Here is a 17793-nt window from a genome sequence, read left to right as displayed (position 1 = left end):
ATCTTAATAGCATTAATTCGACCTATCAGAGATAAAGTTAGTGGTGACCATTTAGTAAACAAACATTTAATTTGATCAATTAAGGGTAAAAAATTAACCTTAAATAAGTCTTCATAGTTTTTTGTGATTTTAATCCCTAAGTAAATAAAAGAGTCATTAACTAATTTAAAAGGTAAATTTCCATAAATTGGAACCTATCTATTTAAAGGAAACAATTCACTCTTATTAAGATTTAATTTATACCCAGAAAAATCACTAAATTGAACCAACAATGATAAAACTGCAGGAATGGATTTCTCAGGATCAGAAATAAATAATAATAAATCATCTGCATATAATGATAACTTGTGTATATCTGTCCCACGATTAATACCAAAAATGTTCTGTGATTCTCTGATAGCAATTGCCAAGGGTTCTAAAGCAATATCAAATAATAATGGACTAAGAGGACAGCCTTGTCTAGTACCCCGAAATAAACGAAAAAAGGGAGATCTTAGATTGTTAGTAAGCACTGAGGCTACTGGAGTATGATATATCAGTTTAATCCAGGAAATGAATGTCGGACTAAAATTAAACTTCTCAAGCACATAAAATAAGTATGGCCATTCAACTCTATCAAATGCTTTCTCCGCATCTAATGAAATAACACATTCTGAAGTGCTATGTGAAGGAGTATAAACAATATTCAATAATCTCCTAACATTGAAAAAAGAATAGCGATTTTTAATAAAACCAGTTTGATCTTCCAAAATAATTTGGGGTAATACCTTCTCCAGCCTGGATGCCAGTAACTTGGAAAAGATCTTGGAATCTACATTCAATAAAGATATTGGTCTGTAGGATGCACAGTCAGTAGGGTCTTTATCTTTCTTCAGTATTAAAGAAATTGAAGCTCTATAAAAAGATTGTGGCAGATTGCCCAATCTAATTGCTTCTTCAAAAACCCTGCATAACCAAGGAGAAAGAGTAGCGGAAAAACATTTTAAAAATTCTACTGTATACCCATCTGGACCTGGTGCTTTCCCAGAATTCATAGAGGAAATAACCCCTTTGATTTCTGCATCTGTAATAGGAGTTTCTAATATTGAAAGATCATCTGATGATTATTTTGGAAAATTCAATTTCCCAAGAAAATCACACATGGTATTACAATCATTAGGGAATTCGGAATGATACAGGGAGCTATAAAAATCTTGAAATGATTTATTTATCTCATCATGGTTAACTATCAGATCCCCATTCTGCTGACGGATCTTAGTAATTTGACGTTTAACCAAAGCATTCTTCAATTGACTAGCTAACAGTTTACCCGATTTATCACTATGTATATGAAAATCAGATCTGGTTTTCATTAATTGATTTTCAATCGAAGATGTAAGTAATAAACTATGTTCCGTTTGAAGTTCAACCCTTTGTTTGTAAAGCTCCTTGCTAGGAGTAATCAAATATTTCTTGTCAATCTCTTTAATTTTATCAACCAATAAAAGAGTTTCCATCTTAATGCGTTTTCTCAGACCAACAGAATAGGAGATAATCTGTCCACGTATATATGCTTTAAAAGTGTCCCAAAGTGTTCCGCAAGAAATATCATCCGTGGAATTGTTGAAAAGAAAAAATCGATCTGTTCCTTCATAAATTTAATAAAATCCAGATCTTGCAATAAGGTAGAATCAGATCACCATTGTCTAGCACTAGAAGCTGTATCCATAAATTTAATAGAAAGTTTTAATGGAGCATGGTCAGAGATGGCTATAATATCATAATTACAACCAATTACCGATGGAATAAAACAAGAGTCAATAAAAAAAGTCAATTCTCGAGTAGGAATGATAAACATGTGAGAAAAATGAAAACTCTTTGTCCTTAGAATGCCGAAATCTCCAAATATCAAAAATTCCATTATCGGTCAAAAAGGAGTTAATACAAGTGGCCGACTTATTAGGTAAAGTCTGAGTAGATATAAATTTGTCCATCAAAGGATTTAAACAACAATTAAAGTCACCACCCATTATTAACTTATATTCATTTAGATTAGGTAAAGAAGTAAATTAGGACTTTAAAAAATTGGGACAATCCACATTTGGAGCATAAACATTAACCATAGCAACCTTTTTGTTAAAATGTAAGCCAGTAATTAACAAAAATCTACCATTCGGATCCGAAAAGATATCATGTTGGACAAATGCAATAGAGGAGTCAATAAAAATTGAAACTCCCTTTACTTTGGCATTCGAATTCGAATGATACTGTTGACCTCTCTAAAACCTAAAAAAGCGATTATTATTCTCTTTCCTCACATGAGTTTTTTGTACAAAAATAATATGAGCATTAAGTCTTTGGAATACTTTGAAAATCTTTTTCCGTTTAATCGGATGGTTTAAGCCATTAGTATTCCAAGAGACAAAATTAATAGTCTGAGCCATATTTCTGAAATCAACCCTTTGGTATATAAAGGTTTAACCAAATTATGAACTCATGCACCCGGAAGAGGAACAAAAATAAGGGGCGGGCCCAGAAGTGACGACATAGCGGACATTTTTGTAGTTTAAAATCAGCCCAAATGAAAAAACTAAAAAAAAACTAGTATAAGAACCATAAGATTTAGAAAAAGACCTCCTACCCCCCACCCAAGAAGAAAAAAGACCATCCCAGCCAGGGATAGGCTGGGAAAAAGGAAAAATGAAACTAACTCTACCCCCATATCAACAGAAGACAACTCCGTATATAAAGGATAAAAAAAAGATCCACTCAAACGCTAAAGAAATAATAATCACTATACTAAAACCAAACTTCTTAATATAATTAATCGTAAAAAGAACAAAAAGAATATAATCACTAGTAACTTATAAATCGGGTTAAGAACCCAAACACCAAAAAAAATTTAAACTGTGATAAGTGATGCATTATAGGAAGAAGACGTGAGATAAAAAAATGGCAAAATCAAAAAAAAACAAAAATATTTCAGAGAAGAAACCGCCATCTTAGTAAAAAAAATTCACCTTCAAAGGATTAATAATAATAACCAAAGATAAAGTACAGTGGTTGAAGTAAGTAAAATAACAAGATTAGTAAGTCAAAAAAAAACTTTAACTAGAGTATAAAATATAAAGTAAACCTACACCAATAGCCAAAAACAAAATCTGGTTTTGGAAATAAAAACCATCTTGCATGATCAAAATCACTCATTTATTAGGAATGAGAATCCATAACAGTAGGGAAGTTCTCATTCAGAAATCTGCTCGCTTCAGATGTAGAAAAAAAGACCTGCCGTGGAGCATTCGGAGGCGATATTCTGAGCTTCGCAGGGTATAAGAGCGCAGGTTTTAGATTTTTCTCATAACATTCAGACATCAGAGGTTTAAAAAGAAGCCTTGCCTTCATTACTTCTGGACTAAAATCTTCTACTAAACGGAAGTTGTGATCTTGTAATTTGACCATCCCTACACGCCGAGCCACACGAATAAGTTGCTCTTTAACCATGCACATAATGAAATCGGACAATTACAACCAGTGGTTTAGCTGAAGCACTTGTTGATCGACGCATAATTCTGTGAGCGCGATCGAGTAACGGAGGACTGTCTGGAAATACTGAAGGGAACGCATCCTTTAAAAGTTGAGCAAAGTACTTTGAGGGGTCCCCTTGTTCAATACCTTCTGGAAGACCAAGTATGCGTAGGTTCTGTCTTCTGGACCGATTCTCAAAGTCGACACTCTTGGCTTTAAGTGTTTCCACTTGTTTAATCGCCGAAAGTAAGTTCTGCTCCAGTTTTTCAATTATCAAATCTCGCTTCCGAGCGTCTTCTTGCAGAGTTGCGATTAGAACTTGCTGCTGGTTAACTACTGAATCCGTTTTATCCATATAATCTTGAAAAGCCTTTATATCTTGTTTAAAAATTTGTCGTCGTTCTTCAAATTTTTCATTTAAGACCTCCAATAACATTTCATAAGTCAATTCAGTACGTTTAGGATCAATCTGCTTTTTTCCATTTCCGTTAGGATTTTTCCCAGTTTCTCGCCCTTTAGATCTAAGAGCCATTTCTTCAAAAATTCACAATGGACTTAAAGATAAGTCCAAAAAAGTAGCAAGAATCTTTTGGTGTAGGTAAAAATAAGTTAAATAAGGGTGATCATAGGTTAAAAAAAGTAAAGGTTATGGAGCGAATCTGAAACAGTGCTCACTCCATGAGCGTCTTCTGCTGACTCGCCTTAATCACTTGGCTGCGTACCTTATGATAGTGTGCTGCTCTCTGTTAAATACCCTTTCGTGCATATTCAGAGTTAGCAATAAAGAATTCATTGCGTGCATTATTGCCTTTTGAACTAATACAAGCTGTTGTACATTTGCAGATTTGGGACTTTTAATCCCCTTTGTGTGCAAAGGGATTTAATGAAGAACATTGCAAATGTTGCTGAACTGTAGACTGGTCACTTTAAAAACTCAAGCTGGCTTAGTTGGTCTAGTGGCACCTTTCTGTACTTTCGGTTCCAGGGCAAGGTCTTCCCAAAGCTGCGGAAAAGAAGCCCCCCGGGATCTGCTGAGTCCAACTCTGACAAGGAGGAGGAGGAGGCGACAGACTACGTTTTCAGAATAATCTTCCCAGGCACCAACCCCGAGATCGGTAAGTTATCACCAGATAAGCCAGTCTGTGAACCAGTCCCAAGGAGTCTGGTATTAGGTGGGTCAGCTAAGAGTTGTTGGACTGCTGCTCACTGCTTGTGTTCTTCTTGCAGGAATATGGTGTCTTTGGAACTAGACTGGTGTAGTCTTTAGTAATTGATGTCTAGGTCTGCTCAGAAGGAGGGTTCTTGCAAAGATGAGTTAGCCACTTCACTCCTTAAGATCACATTTTATACTGTGGCTTATGAAGTCAAGTATTCTCAACCAACATATCTAGATCAGACATAGGAGAAGAAGTAAGCCATCTGGCCCATCAAATCTGCTTTGCCATTCAATCATGGACTGATTTATTATCCCTCTCAACCCCATGCTCCTGCAGTCTCCCCGTAACCATTGACGCCTTGGCTAATTAATTAGGTACCTACCAATAATTCTGAGAAAGTGAGTTGTAGAGCCTTTGAAAGTGAGTCAGCTGTGAGTCAGTTCAGTGTTGAGGTAAGCCAAGTTACCCTGGTAGTTGAAGGGTAGTAACTGTTCTGGAAGTTGGTGGAGTGGGACCTGAGGCTTCTGTTCCTCCTTCCCAGTGACAACAGCAAGAAGAGAGCATGGCTTGGATATTGTGCTTCCTTGATGATGGAGGCTGATTTCCTGTGTCAACCCATGATCACGCTGTTCCCAGTGTTGCTTGCATCCTCTTCCTTGTGCCCAGTTGATTCACTCCCTGGAGGCTGGCAACTAGCGGCTTACGCTTGGTTCTTGTCTCTGTTTGCAGTCCCGCAAGACTTGATGGATGTTCAGGGGGGCGGCATCCCCCTCATGTGGCAGCCAAATGTCCGGAAGTCCTCCTGCTCCTCGTGCTCCCAGAGTGGCTCATCCGACGGAGGGCCATCCAATGGCTGCAATCATGAGAGGTACGGCTGGGAATGGAACGTGTGGGTGGCTGGGGACGGGTTCGAATAATAATATTATAGATGGAATTCTCCACTGTTTGAGGGAAAGCCTGCACAGCTTCTCCAAGAGGTCTAGAAAAACTGGCCAGTATCTGTCTAGCTAGAGACACAGCACAGTAACAGGCCCTTCAAGCTTGCACTGCCCAGTTACACTCATATGACCAATTAACCTGTTATTTCCGTTCGTCTTTGGAATGTGAGAGAAAGAATGTACAGACTCCTTACAGATAGTGGTAGGAATTGAACCCGGGTCATTCACTAACTATTACACTAGTGTGCCGCCCCTATAAAACAAAACATTAAATTCCACCTTGATGTAAAGCTTTGACCCAAAACGCTGACAGCCCTCCCCCTACCCATGCTCACGTCCCCAACCCCGAGGTTGCCTCAGCAGATTGTTGCTAACCTTGCATCCTAAATGTATCATTCAGTGGTAGCACAGAGTGGTTAAGATGGCCCTTCGCCCATAAATCTATCTCACCTCCCAGCAGAACAGTTCAAATAGTTCCATTCCCCATCAGCACTGCAAATTATTCTCTCCCCATGTGCTTCTCCAATTACCCTTTGAAGGCCCTGATTGACTTCCTCGATTCTTCCACTCCAGGGAGAGTTTGCAGTGGCCAGCCAGACATGTTGGGATGTGGGAGGAAACCCACACGGCCACAGGGAGAATGTGCAGCCTCCCACAGACAGACTCGCACTGTCACTGAGGCAGCGGCCCTACCAGCCGTGACACTGAAGCACGCTGTGCGGTTGGCTCTGTCTCTGGGTGCAGTGTGTCATGAATCACAAGGACATGTTTGATCAGAACAGTTTGGCTTACTGAGCCAACGTCAGGCTATAAAACGGTGGGTGGCTGACGGTGTTGAAGGATTGTTGAAGTCTTAGCCTGACCCTCATTTCAAGTTCAAATGTTAAAGTAAATTTATTATTAAAGTAGGTATAGGTTACAATGAACTACCTCGTGATTCATTTTCTTGCAGCATTTACGGGATAAATGAAACACAATAGAATTTTATGAAAAACTATGCATAAACAGACAAAATCTGACAAACAAAATGGAAAAAGTAGGCAAACTGGGCAGATAAAAGTAATACTGAGATCATGAGTTGCAAAGAGTATGTGAAAGTGAGTCTGTAGGTCGTAGAATCAGTTTGGAGCAGTGGTGAATGAACCTATCCTATCCACCCCGGCTCAGGAGCCTGATGGTTGTAGGGTAACATTGCTGAACTTGGTGGTGTGAGACCCAAGACGTCTGTATCCCTGCCCAATGGTGGCAGTGAGAAGAGTGGTTTTGTACTGATACAAGCCATGATGGTGTCTGCCCCTTCGATGTGATGATGATTTTTCCAGGTCATGGGTTTAGTCAAAGTAAATTTATTACCAATTTACAAATATGTCACCACGTACTACCATGAGATTCATTTTCTTGCAGACATTTACAGTAAAATAAAGAAACACAATGGAATTCATGAAAGACTGACAAACAACCAATGTGCAAAAGAAGACAAACTGTGCAAATAAAAGCAAGTAATACTGAGAAGATGAGTTGTAGAGTTCTTGAAAATGAGTCTGTAGGTTGTGGAATCCATTCAGAGTAGTGGTGAGTGAAGTTATCCACACTGGTTCAGGAGCCTGATGGTTGTAGGGTAATAACTGTTCCTGAACCTGGTGGGGTGGGACCGGAGGCTCATTGTGGTGAGTGAAGTTATCCACACTGGTTCAGGAGCCTGATGGTTGTAGGGTAATAACTGTTCCTGAACCTGGTGGGGTGGGACCTGAGGCTCATTGTGGTGAGTGAAGTTATCCACACTGGTTCAGGAGCCTGATGGTTGTAGGGTAATAACTGTTCCTGAACCTGGTGGGGTGGGACCTGAGGCTCATTGTGGTGAATGAAGTTATCCATGCTGGTTCGAGAGCCTTGATGGTTGTAGGGTAATAATTGTTCCCAAAACTAGTTGTGTGGGATCTAAGGCTCCTGTAATTAGCCTGAAGAGAACTGAGCCTGGATGGTGGGGGCTTTGATGATGGATGCTGCTTTCTTTCGTAAGGCCAGTGATGTTGTGGGGGTGGAACTGGACTCTCTGACGGTGGTGTCTGAAAAGAGGATGCTGTCCAAGTTGCATGCCATCTTGGACAATGTCTCCCATCCACTCTATAATGCACTAGTTAGGCATAGGAGTACGTTCAGCCAGAGACTCATTCCACCGAGATGCAACACTGAGTGTCGTAGGAAGTGATTCCTGCCTGTGGCCATCAAACTTTACAGCTCCTCCCTCGGAATGTCAGATACCCTGAGCCAATAGGCTGGTCCTGGACTTGGCTTAATTTACTTATTATTATTTAATTATTTATGGTTTTATATTGCTATATTTCTACACTATCCTTGGTTGGTGCGACTGTAACGAAACCCAATTTCCCTCAGGATCAATAAAGTATGTCTGTCTGTCTGACATTGCACTCCTTGTGAATGTACTCAACGGTGGGGAGAGCTATGTCTGTATTGGACGTGGCAGTATCCACCACTTCCTACAGACTTTTCCATTCTTGGGAAATGTTGTATCCATTCCAGGCCATGATACAACCAGTCAGGATATTCTCCACTGTGCATCTATAGAAGTTCTAGGTGACATGCCGAAACATGTAAGAAAGTAGAGGCAAACAAAATAGAGTTGCTCTGATCTTTTCTCCATTCTCCCACCAGGGCACCGCTGAAGATGCTTTGCGACAATATGAAGTACCAGATCCTGTCCAGAGCATTCTATGGATGTAAGTTCAAAGTTATCAAAGTACATATATGCCAACTTATAAAACACTGGGATTCTTTGTCTTGTGGGCATACTCAATAAATCCATAATAGAATAATAACCATAACAGAGTCAATGAAAGACCACACGAACTTGTGTTCAACCAGTGTCCAAAAGACCACAAACTGTGCAAATACAAAAAGAAAGAAATAATTATAAAAATAAATAAGCAATAAGTATTGAGAACATAAGATATCCTTGAAAATGAGTCCATAGATTGTGGGAACATTTCAATGATGGGGCAAGCGAAGCTGAGTGAAGTTATCCCCTCTGGTTCAGGACCCTGATAGTTGAGGGGTAGTAATAGTTCGTGAACCTGGTGATGTGAGTCCTGAGGCTCCTGTACCTTCTTCCTGATGGCAGCAGTGAGAAGAGATCATGTCCTGGGTGGTGGGGGTCCCTAATGATGGATGCTGCTTTCTTACGATAGCGCTCCATGTAGAGGTGCTCAGTGGTGGGGAGGACTGAGATGTACTCAGGTAGTGAGGTTGTCTGATGATGGATGCTGCTATGATGTCCTTCCTTGAGTTGCTGTGCATTGAGCTCCCAGTTCTGTCACTCTGTCTTTCAGTTTGCAAATCAACATCCTGTCTTCCAGTTATTTTGGCCTTTTCCACAAGGAAATTAACTGGAATCCTCTGCCTAGCGGTACTTGTCCTCACTCTTAATAATTTGTCCTTCGGCTCCTGCCACTTTTTTCAAACAAAAGGTGTAGCCGTGGACACTGGCATGGGTACCAGCTCTGCCTGCATTTTTGTCAGCTATATGGAACAGTCTATGTTCCAAGCCTGTTCTGTATCCACGTGGAGCTCATCAACTTTGCCCACACCTTCCACCCTGCCCTGAAATTTATCTGGTCCATTTCCGATACCTCCCTCCCTTTCTCGATCTCTGTCTCTGTCTGTGGAGGCAGCTTTTCTCGTAACATCTATTATAAACCCACTGACTCTCTCAGCTACCTGGACTATACCTCTGCCCACTCCATGACTTGTAAAAACGCCATCCCTTTCTCTCAATTCCTCTGTCTCCACTGTATCTGCTCTCAGGATGAGGCTTTTCATTCCAGAACTAAGGAAATGTCTTGCTTCTTCAAAGGAAGGGGCTTCCCTTTCTTCACCATCAGTACTGCTCTCAACTGCATCTCTTCCATCTTCTGTTGCACGCACATCGCTCACCCATACTCCCGCCACCCCATCAGGGATAGGGTTACTCTTGTCTTCACCTACCTACCCACCAGCCTCCCTGTCCAGCATATAATTAGAAAACATAGAAAACCTACAGCACAATACAGGCCCTTTGTCCCACAAAGCTGTGCTGAACATGTCCTTACCCCAGAACTACCTAGGCTTACCCATAACACTCTATTTTTCTAAGCTCCATCTAACTATCCAGGAGTCTCTTAAAAGACCCTATTGTCTCCACCACTGTTGCCGGCAGCCCATTCTGTGCACTCCACTCTCTGCATAAAAAAACTTAACCCTGACATCTCCTCTGTACCTACTTCTAAGCACCTTAAAACTATGCCCTCTCGTGCTAGCCATTTCAGCACTGGGAAAAAGCCTCTGACTATCCACACATTGCCTCTCATTATCTTGTACACCTCTATCGTCACCTCTCATCCTCTGTCACTCCAAGGAGAAAAGGCTGAGTTTACTCAACCTATTCTCATAAGGCACGCTCCCCAATCTAGGCAACATCCTTGTAAGTCCCCTCTGAGCCCTTTCTATGGTTTCCGCATTCTTCCTGTAGTGAGGCGACCAGAATTGAGCACAGAACTCCAAGTAGGGTTGATCAGGGTCCTATATAGCTGCAACATTACCTCTCGGCTCCTAAATTCAGTTCCATGATTGGCGAAGGCCAATATACTGTATGCCTTCTTAACCACAGAGTCAACCTGTGCAGCAGCTTTGAGTGTCCTATGGACTCGGACCCCAAGATCCCTCTGATCCTCCACACTGCCAAGAGTTTTACCATTAATACTATATTCTGTCATCATATTTGTCCTACCATTCTCCATAACTTCCACCACTTCCAACTGGATCCCACCACCAAGCACATCTTTCCCTCTCCCACTTTCTGCTTTCTACAGGGATCGCTTCCAATGTGACTCCCACGTCCATTCATCCCTCCCCACTGATCTTCCTCCTGGCACTTATCCTTGCAAACAGAACACGTGCTTTACCTGCCCCTACACCTCCTCCTTCACTGCCATTCAAAGTCTCAAACAGTCCTTCCAGGTGAGGCGGCACTTCACCTGCGAGTCTGTTAGGGTCAATTACTGTGTCTGGTGTTCCCTGTGTGGCCTCCTGTATATTGGTGAGACCTGATGTAGATTGGGAGTCTGCTTTGCCGAGCACCTACGCTCTGTCCGCCTGAAAAAGCAGGATCACCCTGTAGCCACCCATTTCAATTCCACTTCCCATTCCCATTCCGACATGTCAGTCCATGGCATCCTCTGCTGTTGTGATGAGGCCACACTCAGGTTGGAGGAGCAACACCTTATATTCCAAATAGGTAGCCTCCAACCTGATGGCATGAACGTCAATTTCTCAAACTTCCAGTAATGCCCCCCCTTCACCATTCCCCATCCCCTTTACCCTCTCTCACTTTCTCTTCTTACTTGCCCATCACCACTGTGCATCTACAGAAGTTCTAGGTGACATGCCAAAACTTGTAAGAAAGTGCTCCACCCCTTCTCTTTCTTCCATGGCTTTCTGCCCTCTGCTGTTAGATTCTCCCTTCTCCAGCCCTTTATTTCTTTCACCAATCGACTTCCCAGCTCTTTACTTCACCCCTCCCCCTCCTGGTTTCACCTGTCACCTACCACCTGGTATTTCTTCCTACCCTCCCCCCACCTTTTTACTCTGACTTCTCATCTTCTTTCTCCAGTCCTGATGAAGGGTCTTGGCCCGAACCGTCGACTGTTTACTCTTTTCCATAGATGCTGTTTGGCCTGTTGTTTTCTTCCAACGTTTTGTGTGTGTTGCTTGGATGTGAAGAGTTTTTGCAAATAAGGGTTGGCACGATGCTGCAGTGAACAGAGCTGCTGCCTCATAGCTCCATGACCCGGGTTCGATCCTGTGCAGTCAAGGTTGGAGGATTAATTTCTCCCACATACCAGGGATGTGGGGGTTGGTGGATTAGTTTCTCCCATGTTACCAGGGACGTGCAGGTCAGAGGGTTAATTTCTCCCACATATCAAGGACGTGCGGGTTGGAGGGTTAATATGAGCCACATACCAGGGATGTGAGAGTCGGAGGGTTAATTGGCTGCTGTACATTGCCCCCCATGTGTAGGTGAATGGTGGAATCTGGGGGGTGTTGATAGGAATGTAGGGAATCAAAATGGGATTAGTCCAGTCCATGAGATAATGTTGTAAACCTCTGGTTAGACCATACCTGTGATCAGTTCTGCTCACATCATTATAGGAAAGAAGTGGAAGCTTTAGAGAGGCTGCTGAAGTGATTTACCAGGATGCTGTCTGGATTGGAGAGCATGTCTTATGAGGATAGGTTGAGCGAGCTAGGGATTTTTTCTTTGGTGTGAAGGAGGATGAGAGATGACTTGATTGAGGTGCACAAGGTGATAAGCCAAGTGGAAAGCCAGAAACGTTTTCTCACAGAAGAAATGGCAAATATGAGGGGGCATAATCTTAAGGCATTTGGAGGAAAGTCTAAGGTAGTTTTTTTTTAATGGAGAGTGGTTAAGAGCATGGAACATGCTCCCAGGAGTTGTGGTAGAGGCAGATACGTTAGGTACATTTAAGAAATGTTAGATTGGCACATGTCTGAAAGAAAAATGGAGAAATGCATTTCTATGCAGGATGGTACAGTTAGATCAAGCTTTGAGTAGGTTAAAGGGTTGGCACAATATTCTGGGTTGGAGGTCATGTACTGTGCTGTACTGTTCTATCTGTCCATTTGCACAGAGACCTCACCTTGAGCACATTGTCCGGTTGAGGTCAGAGGGAATGGGGGTCTGAAGGAGGGTAGGATGCACCAATGTGATTGTACAGTACATCTAATGCTATTGACCAGGGATGGAAATGTAAATGCAATTGTTGGCTGAGAGCTCCTGTGCCTTGTTCTGCTTCTCAGGGCTGGCCTACTGCAGACACCTCTCCACTGTGAGGACACACCTGTCCGCGCTGGTCAACCACACCATCATCAGTCCAGTGGCGCCCTCCAACGCAGGCTCTGGCCTCACCAGAGAGACTTGGCACAGCTTCCTCCGGGACAGAAGGGTGAGTGGTGAAGGAGGGGCAGAAACGAGGTTGTAGAGCAGAGTCAGATTGGCCCTTCAGACATGACCAGCATTTAATATCTTTCTTTGGATCTTGAGGGTCTCCATGTTTGGTTGGTAGGATATTGGCCGTGTGGGTAGATGAGTGGTAGAGATGATGAGGAAATGGGGAGAAATTGGGTAATTCATGTTGCAGTTGTATAAAACATTGTTCAGACACACTGGCCACTTTATTAGGTACACTTGTACACCTGGTTAAAGCAAACGTCTAATCCACAATGTGACAGCAACTGAATGTGTAAGAGCAAGCAGGGAAGGTCACGAGGCGGTGGAGGTTGGGGCGGATATGAATAAAGCACACAGGCAAGGACAAAAGGCGATGGTGGTGGTGGCGGATACGATAAATGCACGCAGGCAAGGTCACGAGGCGACGGTGGCGGAGGCGGATACAATAAAAGCACGCAGGCAAGGTCACGAGGCGGCGGAGGCGGATACAATAAAAGCACGCAGGCAAGGTCACGAGGCGACGGTGGCGGAGGCGGATACAATAAAAGCACGCAGGCAAGGTCACGAGGCGGCGGAGGCGGATACAATAAAAGCACGCAGGCAAGGTCACGAGGCGACGGTGGCGGAGGCGGATATAATAAAAGCACGCAGGCAAGGTCACGAGGCGATGGTGGAGGCGGATACAATAAAAGCACGCAGGCAAGGTCACGAGGCGGCGGTGGAGGCGGATACAATAAAAGCACGCAGGCAAGGTCACGAGGCGGCGGAGGCGGATACAATAAAAGCACGCAGGCAAGGTCACGAGGCGGCGGAGGCGGATACAATAAAAGCACGCAGGCAAGGTCACGAGGCGGCGGAGGCGGATACAATAAAAGCACACAGGCAAGGTCAAGAGGCGGTGGTGGAGGCGGATACAATAAAAGCACGCAGGCCAGGTCACGAGGCGATGGTGGAGGCGGATACGATAAAAGCACGCAGGCCAGGTCACGAGGCGATGGTGGAGGCGGATACAATAAAAGCACGCAGGCAAGGTCACGAGGCGATGGTGGAGGCGGATACAATAAAAGCACGCAGGACAGGTCACGAGGCGATGGTGGAGGCGGATACAATAAAAGCACGCAGGCAAGGTCACGAGGCGATGGTGGAGGCGGATACAATAAAAGCACGCAGGCAAGGTCACGAGGCGATGGTGGAGGCGGATACAATAAAAGCACGCAGGACAGGTCACGAGGCGATGGTGGAGGCGGATACAATAAAAGCACGCAGGCAAGGTCACGAGGCGATGGTGGAGGCGGATACAATAAAAGCACGCAGGCAAGGTCACGAGGCGGCAGAGGCGGATACAATAAAAGCACGCAGGCAAGGTCACGAGGCGACGGTGGAGGCGGATACAATAAAAGCACGCAGGCAAGGTCACGAGGCGATGGTGGAGGCGGATACAATAAAAGCACGCAGGCCAGGTCACGAGGCGATGGTGGAGGCGGATACAATAAAAGCACGCAGGCAAGGTCACGAGGCGGCAGAGGCGGATACAATAAAAGCACGCAGGCAAGGTCACGAGGCGACGGTGGAGGCGGATACAATAAAAGCACGCAGGCCAGGTCACGAGGCGACGGTGGAGGCGGATACAATAAAAGCACGCAGGCCAGGTCACGAGGCGATGGTGGAGGTGGATACAATAAAAGCACGCAGGCAAGGTCACGAGGCGATGGTGGAGGCGGATACAATAAAAGCACGCAGGCAAGGTCACGAGATGACGGTGGTAGAGGTGGATACGATAAAAGCACGCAGGCAAGGTCACAAGGCGACGGTGGAGGCGGATACAATAAAATCACACAGGCAAGGTCACGAGGCGATGGTGGAGGCGGATACAATAAAAGCACTCAGGCAAGGTCACGAGATGACGGTGGTAGAGGTGGATACAATAAAAGCACGCAGGCAAGGTCACGAGGCGGCGGAGGCGGATACAATAAAAGCACAGAGGCAAAGTCACGAGATGACGATGGTGGAGGCGGATACAATAAAAGCACGCAGGCAAGGTCACGAGGCGGCGGAGGCGGATACAATAAAAGCATGCAGGCAAGGTCACGAGGCGATGGTGGAGGCGGATACAATAAAAGCACGCAGGCAAGGTCACGAGATGACGGTGGTAGAGGTGGATACAATAAAAGCACGCAGGCAAGGTCACGAGGCGGCGGAGGCGGATACAATAAAAGCACACAGGCAAGGTCACGAGATGACGATGGTGGAGGCGGATACACTAAAAGCACGCAGGCAAGGTCACGAGGCGATGGTGGAGGGGGATACACTAAAAGCACGCAGGCCAGGTCACGAGGCGATGGTGGAGGGGGATACACTAAAAGCACGCAGGCAAGGTCACGAGGCGATGGTGGTGGAGGCGGATACAATAAAAGCACGCAGGCAAGGTCACGAGGCGGCGGAGGCGGATACAATAAAAGCACGCAGGCAAGGTCACGAGGCGACGGTGGTAGAGGTGGATACAATAAAAGCACGCAGGCAAGGTCACGAGGCGGCGGAGGCGGATACAATAAAAGCACGCAGGCAAGGTCACGAGGCGGCGGAGGCGGATACAATAAAAGCACGCAGGCCAGGTCACGAGGCGATGGTGGAGGCGGATACAATCAAAGCACGCAGGCAAGGTCACGAGGCGGCGGAGGCGGATACAATAAAAGCACGCAGGCAAGGTCACGAGGCGGTGGTGGAGGCGGATACAATAAAAGCACGCAGGCCAGGTCACGAGGCGATGGTGGAGGCGGATACAATAAAGCACACAGGCAAGGTCACGAGGCGGCGGAGGCGGATACAATAAAAGCACGCAGGCCAGGTCACGAGGCGATGGTGGAGGCGGATACAATAAAAGCACGCAGGCAAGGTCACGAGGCGATGGTGGAGTCGGATACAATAAAAGCACGCAGTCAAGGTCACGAGGCGGCGGAGGCGGATACAATAAAAGCATGCAGGCAAGGTCACGAGGCGGCGGAGGCGGATACAATAAAAGCACGCAGGCAAGATCACGAGGCGGCGGAGGCGGATACAATAAAAGCACGCAGGCAAGGTCACGAGGCGGCGGAGGCGGATACAATAAAAGCACGCAGGCAAGGTCACGAGGCGGCGGAGGCGGATACAATAAAAGCACGCAGGCAAGGTCACGAGGCGGCGGAGGCGGATACAATAAAAGCACACAGGCAAGGTCACGAGGCGGTGGTGGAGGCGGATACACTAAAAGCACGCAGGCCAGGTCACGAGGCGATGGTGGAGGCGGATACAATAAAAGCACGCAGGCAAGGTCACGAGGCGATGGTCGAGGGGGATACACTAAAAGCACGCAGGCCAGGTCACGAGGCGATGGTGGAGGCGGATACAATAAAAGCACGCAGGCCAGGTCACGAGGCGATGGTGGAGGGGGATACAATAAAAGCACGCAGGCCAGGTCACGAGGCGATGGTGGAGGGGGATACCATAAAAGCACGCAGGCAAGGTCACGAGGCGATGGTGGAGGGGGATACAATAAAAGCACGCAGGCAAGGTCACGAGGCGATGGTGGAGGGGGATACAATAAAAGCACGCAGGCAAGGTCACGAGGCGATGGTGGAGGGGGATACACTAAAAGCACGCAGGCCAGGTCACGAGGCGATGGTGGAGGGGGATACAATAAAAGCACGCAGGCAAGGTCACGAGGCGGCGGAGGCGGATACAATAAAAGCACGCAGGCAAGGTCACGAGATGACGATGGTGGAGGCGGATACAATAAAAGCACGCAGGCAAGGTCACGAGGCGGCGGAGGCGGATACAATAAAAGCACGCAGGCAAGGTCACGAGATGACGATGGTGGAGGCGGATACAATAAAAGCACGCAGGCAAGGTCACGAGGCGGCGGAGGCGGATACAATAAAAGCACGCAGGCCAGGTCACGAGGCGATGGTGGAGGCGGATACACTAAAAGCACGCAGGCAAGGTCACGAGGCGGCGGAGGCGGATACAATAAAAGCACGCAGGCAAGGTCACGAGGCGGCGGAGGCGGATACAATAAAAGCACGCAGGCCAGGTCACGAGGCGGCGGAGGCGGATACAATAAAAGCACGCAGGCAAGGTCACGAGGTGGCGGAGGCGGATACAATAAAAGCACACAGGCAAGGTCACGAGGCGATGGTGGAGGGGGATACACTAAAAGCACGCAGGCAAGGTCACGAGGCGATGGTGGAGGCGGATACAATAAAAGCACACAGGCAAGGTCACGAGGCGATGGTGGAGGGGGATACACTAAAAGCACGCAGGCAAGGTCACGAGGCGATGGTGGAGGCGGATACACTAAAAGCACGCAGGCAAGGTCACGAGGCGATGGTGGAGGGGGATACACTAAAAGCACGCAGGCCAGGTCACGAGGCGATGGTGGAGGCGGATACAATAAAAGCACGCAGGCAAGGTCACGAGGCGATGGTGGAGGGGGATACACTAAAAGCACGCAGGCCAGGTCACGAGGCGATGGTGGAGGCGGATACAATAAAAGCACGCAGGAGAGGTCACGAGGCGGCGGAGGCGGATACAATAAAAGCACGCAGGCAAGGTCACGAGGCGATGGTGGAGGCGGATACACTAAAAGCACGCAGGCAAGGTCACGAGGCGATGGTGGAGGCGGATACACTAAAAGCACGCAGGCCAGGTCACGAGGCGATGGTGGAGGGGGATACACTAAAAGCACGCAGGCAAGGTCACGAGGCGATGGTGGTGGAGGCGGATACAATAAAAGCACGCAGGCAAGGTCACGAGGCGGCGGAGGCGGATACAATAAAAGCACGCAGGCAAGGTCACGAGGCGACGGTGGTAGAGGTGGATACAATAAAAGCACGCAGGCAAGGTCACGAGGCGGTGGAGGCGGATAAAATAAAAGTACGCAGGCAAGGTCACGAGGCGGCGGAGGCGGATACAATAAAAGCACGCAGGCCAGGTCACGAGGCGATGGTGGAGGCGGATACAATAAAAGCACGCAGGCAAGGTCACGAGGCGGCGGAGGCGGATACAATAAAAGCACGCAGGCAAGGTCACGAGGCGGTGGTGTAGGCGGATACAATAAAAGCACGCAGGCCAGGTCACGAGGCGATGGTGGAGGCGGATACAATAAAAGCACACAGGCAAGGTCACGAGGCGGCGG

General features: G+C 46.4%; 1 protein-coding gene across 1 annotated transcript in view; it reads left to right on the top strand.

Moving 5' to 3' along the window:
- The window catches only part of sgsm1a (small G protein signaling modulator 1a), a 185368-nt gene that overhangs the window by 101653 nt on the left and 65922 nt on the right, over positions 1–17793 (top strand). Inside the window, exons 12-15 of the mRNA XM_073065888.1 lie at positions 4490–4619; positions 5391–5529; positions 8273–8337; positions 12473–12618. Of these exons, the coding sequence (XP_072921989.1) occupies positions 4490–4619; positions 5391–5529; positions 8273–8337; positions 12473–12618 (480 nt within the window). The remainder of the gene's footprint in view (positions 1–4489; positions 4620–5390; positions 5530–8272; positions 8338–12472; positions 12619–17793) is intronic.

Source organism: Hemitrygon akajei, chromosome 14 (genome assembly GCF_048418815.1).
Source record: "Hemitrygon akajei chromosome 14, sHemAka1.3, whole genome shotgun sequence".
Lineage (NCBI taxonomy): Eukaryota > Metazoa > Chordata > Chondrichthyes > Myliobatiformes > Dasyatidae > Hemitrygon > Hemitrygon akajei.
The sequence above is the reverse complement of the archived record's forward strand: the minus strand, read 5'-3'. Positions and strand labels throughout refer to the sequence as shown.